Below are 9,080 nucleotides of genomic sequence, written 5' to 3'. Positions count from 1 at the left end.
AAGAGCTTGTGGAAAAGAGGGCAATGAAAGAGGCCCCTCAAAAAAGAAAAGATAGAAAGGGAGAAGTAATGTGGGAGACGTGAGTAGAGCAAAGAGTACGAGACGGGGGAAAAAGAGAGCAGACAACATACAGAACCGTGGAAGTGAGACAAGTTGCTTAAACATTGAATGGGATGGGAGAGGAACCCAGTGCAAGAGACTGAAAAAGTAAACCAGTTTGGTTAGAATGGAAGAGAGAAATCTCCCAAGTGCATTTGGGGAACATAGGAGACCCAGGAAGCAGCTGGTGTCAAGCCTCAGCTAGATTACCCGGAGTCAAACTTGTTTTGTTAGTGCCCATAGCAGGAGGCGGCTCCAAGGTCAGAGTCATGCTGAATGATACAGACATCATCCTAACTTGGTGGCTGCAATGTTCCACCTATTAGCATCCCAACTCTTTAGTCTGACAGATAATAGCCAGCACAGCATACAGGGATTAGTGTTCTGAGTGAGGCCTGTGGGAGTTCAGCAATGTGTGACCTAACCTTGGCTCAGGTTACATTGGGTGCATCTACATGAGCGATGAAGCTGCAAAAATCAACTCCAGCATGGTTTGGGCTGGAATCAGCTGCTCCCACGTACAGTGTAGGCCCAGGTCACCATCTACACAAGTATTTCTGAAGAGTTAATTACTCCACTGTAAGATCTTATGGCGAAGTTAATTAATCTACGGGACCAGCCTGCCCTCTTGCACGAATTCCCTTTCCAATTAGTAGCCAATAATGCATTCAGTGCTCCACAGAGACGTCATTTTGAATCTTCAGCTCGGAAATAAGCCAGTCGAAAAGCTACTTTGGTTCTTCCATTTCCTGTTACAGAATCTGTTTTCTAACATATTCTGTATAACACTTTAGCCCTAACTGTCTGTGATAGCAGGATTCCTTTTCACTGTGACTCTTTGTATTCTCTGCTGGACCTGTCAAGAGCTTAGACTGGACAGTAAGTAGATAGGTGTCTCTGTACACTACATAGAAATGAAAGTGAATCCTGCATCAGGGAGCTCCTTAGAACTTGGGATTCTTTTCCAAAGCAAAGGCAGGAGCCCACTTCAGCTGTATAAATCTACAGCAGTTCTACTGATTGCGGTGAAGTCTTTTCAAATTTCCATTGCTGTGAGATCAAAATGTCACTTCTTAAGGTAAACACCCTCAAGAAACTAGCTTGCCACATGAGCGAAAGGTATTTAAATAAATTAATGATACAGTCTTAATCTAAAATTAAGATCTGTGTTCTCAGTCTAGGAAGATGAATTTGGGAATTAAACCAGTTTGATCTGAATTTACAGCCATGTAAAGAAGTGCTAGAATTCAGTCCCAGGCAATAGGTGTCCTGATTAATATTTTCTCTATGATGATATGTAAGTCTTGATGGGCTGGTTAAAAGCAAAGCTAAATATTGGAGCAGGTGTATCCTTAAATGAAGGAAATAAATTCCATATGCAAAAAATACCTTATATACTTTTTTCTTATTATTTCAACAGCCAGAAAATCTGCTCATTGACTTAAGGATCCCTGTGCCTCGGGTCAAGCTGATAGACTTGGAAGATGCAGTTCAAATCACAGGACATTACCACATTCACCAACTACTTGGAAACCCTGAGTTTGCAGCTCCTGAAGTTATCCAAGGTGTCCCTGTCTCACTGAGCACGGATATCTGGAGCATTGGGGTCCTCACCTATGTCATGTTAAGTGGTGTCTCTCCATTCCTGGATGAAAGCAAAGAAGAGACGTGCATCAATGTGTGCAGAGTGGATTTCAGTTTCCCGTCAGAGTATTTCTCGGACGTGAGCCTGGCTGCCAGAGACTTCATCAATGTTATCCTTCAGGAAGACTTCAGGAGAAGACCAACAGCAGCCACCTGTTTACAGCATCCTTGGCTGCAGCCGCATACTGGCAGCTATTCCAAAATCCCACTGGATACCTCCCGCTTGGCTTCCTTCATAGAGCGCCGCAAGCACCAATATGACGTGCATCCAGTTCCCAACGTTAAGAGCTTCATAATGAGTAGGATGAATTCTGGAACGTAATGCAATATATTCCTGAGCTATTACATGACTAGTCCTAAGACCAAGAATACAGTATGAGCAGACATGCTGCAGAATCTGTCTGTATATAATTCTGTATTAAGTATTTATTTCATGTGGTTCCCCAGACTGAGGGTTATAAATTGTACCAGTAGTTGCAGTCTCTGTCCAATTACTCAGAACCAAAGTGAATATAGACGGTTTCAGGTGGGCACATCCAGCCTCTTGACAAGGCTATTCTTGGGAAGCAAGAAATCTGCCTGTTATAGTAAAGTCCACACAACAAAGAGGGTGTTTAAGATGAACACCACCAGCTGGAAGAGGGAACCAAAATACTGTTGCCTTATTTTTGTTAAAGGCAGCCTTATAAGAGACCCCCATTGGTCTTGCTGAACTGATTTCAAAATATAAATGATGGAGTTGGAGCAGAGTAGTGGGTAAAACTAGGCTGAATCTAGGCAGTCGATATTTACAACAAATCCAAATTGAATTTGGAGTTTGCAGAAATCACTGATAACTAAGTCCTTAATAAAGGCTGAATTTTGTGAGCCCTCTGTACCCAGGACTCCCACTGACTTCACTGAGGAGGGCACACAAGGTCACGCTCTATTTACAGCTTTTCTGATGGTGAGATTTCAATACTTTCTTTACACAGTCTTGCTCAAGCAGGCAGAAATCCCACACAGGATTATAGAATCTTTTGCTATATTGAGTCAACATGCAGTAACTTTCAAAATGACGGTTAAGGCAGTGAATTCACCGGAGAATAAAGCTGTTTTGACTAAGCACAATGAGACAACGATGGTTTTTTAAAAAATGTTTTCTAAGCCTTGTACAGAAATCTTTTGCAGAACCTGTGCGTTGAGAAAAGGGTGTCAAATTTTTGCAGTATCTGTAAACTAGATGATGATGTTAACGATAATTTTTTGTATCACAGGTTGTTCAATATACCTATATTGTGTGTACATATATAAATATATAAAAAGGACCCTGTTTCATTTCTAGCTTCAAAAACTGCTTGGTCCAAAGCCAGTCAAAGTGCAGTAAGAGTAGGGAGTTTATCCTTGTGCTTACAGCTTCAAAATGGTTTTCTATGTATAAAATTGGTTGCTGATGTTTCCAGATCCATAAATATTTCTTCAGCTGCTTTAAGGCTCCATCACCAAAGCATTTGTGAGGCTATCTTTTATGTCCAAAGCCTAGTTAGAAATAACAGAATCATCATTCCAAGCCAAGTTGCAACATTTTCATATTGATGTTATGGTAGCAGAGCTGACTTTAAATACAAGCAACATGGGAAATCTCACATGGAGGTCCAACAGTTCACAGGCTGGCCAAATATTCCCTTTTAAGCAGTACGACTGGAGGAGTAGGCAATACACTGGTGCTCCCTCATCCTGTTCCAGCATCTTGGGACAGTTAATAGGGTCCCAAGCCAGCACCCTGTGGGGGATCTGGCTGATCAGATAATCAGGAAAGGGGTATATCTTTCCAGGCACATGGGTAGTAGCTCTATCAATGGTGAGCTCTGCCAGTGTGCCTGGGGTAGGTAATATTCAAGCTCTTACCATAGCAGTTGATAGTAAACTCTTGATTGGCAGGGTTGGATTTCCCAAGGCAAAAGGTTTGATCTGCTAATCTGTGTACATCATAGCCTATCTTGAGGAACTGCGTAGGAGCAATAGTGAAATCCAGCAGTGGTAAGTGGTCTGTCTGCTGGTAATGTCCACAGGAGTAGGTAGGTAGGCAGAAAGACAATCTCTGCAGCCCCAAAGTGACAAAATCCCTCTGTCACCACTGCTAATGCCTTGGGGCTCTACCAGCCCTTGATCCTCTTCAAAATTCAGCTCCTTCTGGGATTTTAGAGCACTGCATTTGTCCTATGCCGTGAAACTGCACCAGTCACAATTAAGTTAGGGCCCTCTGTGGCTTTTGGGTGGGATATTAAGCTGTTGGGTGGGTTGTGCTAGTGGACAACGAAACAGAAAGAAACAGGCTAAGACTTCCACTGCTATACAAGTGTAGATGTAAACATGGAGCCTTGGGAAAGGGGACCCACCATTGGTGGGGGAGACTAAGTAACTGGCTAGTGTCAGGGGCAACCTGACACTGCATCCGTGATGGGGGAACGTCAGGTACTCAGTAACAGAAGGCAAGAGTCTGCCCGAAGGGCTAGGAAGGGAAGAGGCTTGGCCAGGGGTGAAAAGAATGCATGAACTGGAACCTATTTTATTTCCTCCCTTTAATGTGGCAGCTAATTTTCCAAGCAATGCAGTGCAGTGGCCCCTTCCGACAAGACAGAGAATGGAATAGCAGCCTTCGCAAGGCTGCAAATGTTCCTCCAGATGACAGCCACCAATGGGCTTCTTACATTAGCTCAGCTCTCAGGTACTTTCTCACTATGGGACTGTTTATTTTCCCCTTCTTCCTATTTGTAGAGGTTGGCCCGTGGGGATATCTTGTCTATCTCCTATGACTGTGCTGCCCTTAAAAAAAAAGGTTTATGGGAGGGTGGTTAATAGAACCCACAGCTTTCCTAAGACCTGTGTAGTTGTTAAACCTCAAACTTTATGCATGATTTCAAAAAATCATGGATCTTGCAAAATCGTGAGTCGCTTATGATTTTATTTCCTTACAACTACATTCCAGTCTCAAATTGCCACACCAAGCGCATAACACTTTGGGACATGTAGGAAAAATATTGGGTTGTTTAAAGAATTTTTTTAAGTGTCTTACTGGCATAAAATTAAGGCGGCTGAAAGGATGCTGGGTTCAGTCCTGTGGCTCTAAAACTGCTTTAAGACAGTGAGGTGACATTTAGAGGAGAAATTGGGAGATATGGAACATTGAACCCATAGATATTATGCATTTCTTTTTCTTCATTGGTTTAGTAACTTTGCACTGGAAAGATCCATTTCTTGAGCATGTCTTTTTTTCTGTACACTCATAAAATTCTGGCCTCTTTAATCACAAGTGTATCTAGAATTGTTTCATGCAAGGTCTTGCGCTGGTCACCTAGGTAAAATTCCCATTGATTAGGAATTGTTTTGTCTGAATAAGTGGCGATTTGGCTCCTAAGTGTCATTGTACATTAAACACTAGACGAGTGGATCTGATCTTGCTCCCACTCAACTAATTAGGTCTGGACTTTGCACTTCTTTGAGGGTATAACTCTGCCCCCATGATGTCCATGAAGCCCAACCCCTTGGGCAAAAGGAGCCGCAAAGTAGACTAGTGGATGCAGAACTACAACAGCCTTGTCTCTCTGCATTTCCATCATGTTAAGTCTTTCCCACAATAAACAAGAAAAAGCTCATGATGTTCAGTTCGGCTACTAACTAAGAAAGTCAAATCCCTAAGACAGTTGCTAAGTAGGGATGAAGCTATGCCAGGAATCTTTAACGTTCAAGGCACACTTATAGCCAAATGATGGTGTGACTGTAGCATGGAAAGACATTGTTCAGGAGTTATAATTTAACTAGCACAGGTAACAATAGTACCAAAAACCTGATACAAGTTTGAGCGTGGGTTAGCAACTGGAGAACATAACCCAAATCTCTGATGGGCATGTGCTACCATGCTAAAGTTTGGGCCACTTGGTTGTTTAGACACACCTGCTGGAAGACATCCTGGAAGGTGGCAATGCAGTTACTAAAGTATCCATCTATAAAAGAAATCTGTTTTATAGTCCTGTGCCGATGGACTGAACTATGACGGGCAAATTTTAAGGAAATGCACATGGCAAAAATAAACTGAGTGGAGAAAGCTGAGTTTCTCATTGCCCATAAATCGTCTAGCTCTGCTGAGGGTGTGGACAGATTAAACATTTATACCAGTGTAATTAGCATTATATCAGTATAAAAATGTAGCAAGCAATCGGACAACAAAAAAATCCCTAAGCCAAAGGAACTTCACCCGATCTGATGGAGAATTACCCTGAAAGAATCAGAGGTAAAACTCTACTAGTGGAAATAAAACTGGTTCACTCTATGGTAGCTGTGTGCTAGAGACAAACAAGCAATAATCTGCCACCCTGCCAAGGTGCTGTGATAGCACCTATCATCCTGGAACAGCTTCACATCTGTCTGTTCCCAGTGCCAACATCATTTACATTAGTATACAAGCCTGATGTCAATGACACTGGGGTAAAGGATAATTTCTCTACACCCTCAGAGTGGCCAGGCCAAATGTGTATACGTTACACATACTCTTTTATACTTGTCCATGCAGTATTGAAAGTTTTTATCTGCTCTCTAAACCAAGGATTGCCACACAAATAAATCCTGATGTCTCAGCCAAGCTACATAGCTGCAGACCCAAAGTGCTGCCTTAAGACAGAGCTCACAGTGCAGCAGGCCACAGCTAGCTGCCTCTCAGTTCCTGAAAAGGGCCAATAAGCAGAAAGGAAGAAAGCTCAAGACTGAACTTAAAACAATCCGAGCTTTGCGTGCCCTATCTTCTTATCCTCCAGCATCTTTCTCCCCCTTCTCCCTTCCTCCCCTAAATAACTGATCTTTTCTGCAGCAATACTATCTTGAGGTGCTGGCTGCTAGAAATCTTCAGTGCCTGCGTCCATAAGCTTGCAAATAAATTTTTTTTTTTTTGCAAACCTCTAGTTGGTCTAAAAAAAGGTATCACCTCTGCCACAAGTTCTGATTCCTTTTGCCTCTAGACCAATACAGCTACAACCTGGATACCTGGCTGCTAGAAAAAAAAAAATTAGTTCCCTTTAAAAATAAGTTAAGATCTGGGCAAGTTCTGCCCTGGATGTCACCTGTATGACTCCTGGGGCTTTGGTGGATTTCATTAGTATAGCTGAGGGCATGAGTTACCTTTGCTATGCAAACCATCAGCAGAGGCTAAAGATGGAGCTGTACAATGTTATTTGAAAGGAGGGTCTTTGGTTATATATAACAGTACCTTAATGCCTTCTCATTTAGAGGATGATAATCAAATGATCTCAGATCACACAATCTTCAGAGACCAGTTTGGTGAGTAACGTGCTCACCAGAACGGTCTGAATGACCATTATACGCACACACGCAGACTAGCCTTTCGGTTTTATATCCTGTCCGTTCCCCCTTGAGGCAGAGTCCTCTCAAAGATGCAGATTTATTGTCCCGGTCACACTTCTACGTTCCATCAGAAGATGGTGCTTTCCTGAGGGAACAAAAAAAATCCTGTTTCACAAGGCCGATTGCACACTGCCATCAAGTGATGAATTCCTATTCTGGACTCTGTATAGCGGTGAGTGTTACCATAATGTCAGGATTCTGAATATTTGCTGTAATCGTAGTCTTTGAGTATGAAGCTAGTGAAAATGAACATCTTTTCTACTCACTTAAGCCATATTTCACCTCCATGTCCAACTTTTGATGCTGGTGCTTTTACTTCTCTTTCTACCAAACTGTTCAAAATCACTCTGCCACTGAGGTCAGTAAAACCACACACGCTTTCTGCGAATACCAAAAGGAAGGCAAATGCAGGGGACAATCACAAATGCCATCTCCGTGAGACCTAACCCCAGATGAACAGCAGTGGCCAAAGAGTAAACAGTCGGCGCACGCTGATGCTATTCAATCTCGGCAACAGTCAATTGAAGGAGGAAAAAAGAAACAGTATTGCTAATAGCTCAGCATTTTCAAGGTGCAAACTAATTCCACAGCCTTAATTGTTTCAGTGTATTGCTGGTCTGCCTTAAGTGTATCTTCTGTTTTATGGCCAATTTCATTTTGTACGCACACACGGTTGTTTTGTAAAGGTAAGTTTGTAAATATTTTATTTGTCAAGTCTGATCCCTCCCTGTGTAACGTTGTAAAGTGATAACTTGCTGTCGCATCTTATTACTCCTCTCCCGCGTAACGTGCGATCGTCGAGAGACGACGCTTCGAGCCGTACATCTTGTCTGTCGCCGCATTCCTGTAGCGTACACTCATGATATGGTTTCTGGGTTTCTTTTTATTAAAGACAATTGTTCAGACAAAGGGTGCATCTGTTTTATTTCACGAGCGTCGGCAGAAGCCGGGAGGAGTTTGAATCCGCGTCGGTCGCTGCATCTTCTGCACCCCTGGAGGTGCCGGGGGCATTAAAGGAAGGAGTGTGTTGCACCACGGCTTGGGTACGCGCCTCGTGACACGGGGCGACCTCTGCCTCAGTTGTCATTATGTCGGCGTGGTCGTGGCACGGCCCCCACGTGGACCCTTCTTCCCTGTTAGGATAGCGAGGCCGGGTGGACTATTATCCATCGTGGGTGGGTGTCCAAGAGGAGGTTGCAGATCTCCCCGGCTCGCCTCCTTCCCCGCTTCCTGCTGCCAACGTCACCGTGTGTTTAAGTCTCCCTCAGAGGCGCTGGGTGGTGGCTGCCGCCAAAGCCGGGACTTTGTCTGGGCTGCGCCCGTGATCCCGCTGCGACCAAACCCCGAGGCTCCTGGTGGGAGGGTCGTGCAGGGTCAAAGCGACGGCCAGATTTGGGATCAGGACAGAACGGGACCCCCCGGTCACATCGGTATGGATTGGGGGGTGTCTGCCTTCCTCTGTCGCCCTCCCGTTGGGATCTCCAGGGCGTATCGACAAGATCTCGGGGCGTCACGGGTCACAACTGCACTAAGAAACCAGGTGATGGATTGGTGCAGGATGGTTTGGATAGGGCGGTGGCCTCAGGAGGGTTTGCTGGTCTGGGCGCTGTGTGGAGGTGACGGGGGTGTCCCCACAGAGGCCCATGGGCCTGCGATTGTGGGGCCGCTGCCATCCGAGCTCCTGGAGCGGCGGGAATCCCGCCCGGCTGCGGGCGGAGCAGTGGCGCCCTCTGCTGCCTGTGGAGGCAGTTTCCCGCCACCAACAAGTGAGGTACGCGTGACGTAGCCGCGCATGCGCAATCTCAGAACCCCGCCCACCGTTCCCCTCAACAGCTTCCCCCTCGCTTCACGCATGCGCACACTCAGAACCCTGCCCGCCGTTCCCCTCAACGGCTTCCCCCCCCCTTCACGCATGCGCACACACAGAACCCCGCCCGCCGTTC

General features: G+C 44.9%; 1 protein-coding gene across 5 annotated transcripts in view; it reads left to right on the top strand.

Annotated features, from left to right (window-relative positions):
* LOC102377708 (kalirin RhoGEF kinase) overlaps positions 1 to 8,902 on the top strand; it is a 140,371-nt gene extending 131,469 nt beyond the window's left edge. For all 5 annotated transcript variants that reach the window (XM_025196963.1, XM_025196965.1, XM_025196962.1 and 2 more), the window contains one exon: positions 1,520 to 8,902. In XM_025196963.1, coding sequence (XP_025052748.1) covers positions 1,520 to 2,065 — 546 coding nt within the window. In that variant the 3' untranslated portion in view covers positions 2,066 to 8,902. The remainder of the gene's footprint in view (positions 1 to 1,519) is intronic.
* The last annotated feature ends 178 nt before the right edge of the window (positions 8,903 to 9,080 follow it).

The sequence above is a fragment of the Alligator sinensis genome, unplaced genomic scaffold (genome assembly GCF_000455745.1).
Source record: "Alligator sinensis unplaced genomic scaffold, ASM45574v1 scaffold4_1, whole genome shotgun sequence".
NCBI classification, from domain to species: domain Eukaryota; kingdom Metazoa; phylum Chordata; order Crocodylia; family Alligatoridae; genus Alligator; species Alligator sinensis.
The sequence above is the reverse complement of the archived record's forward strand: the minus strand, read 5'-3'. Positions and strand labels throughout refer to the sequence as shown.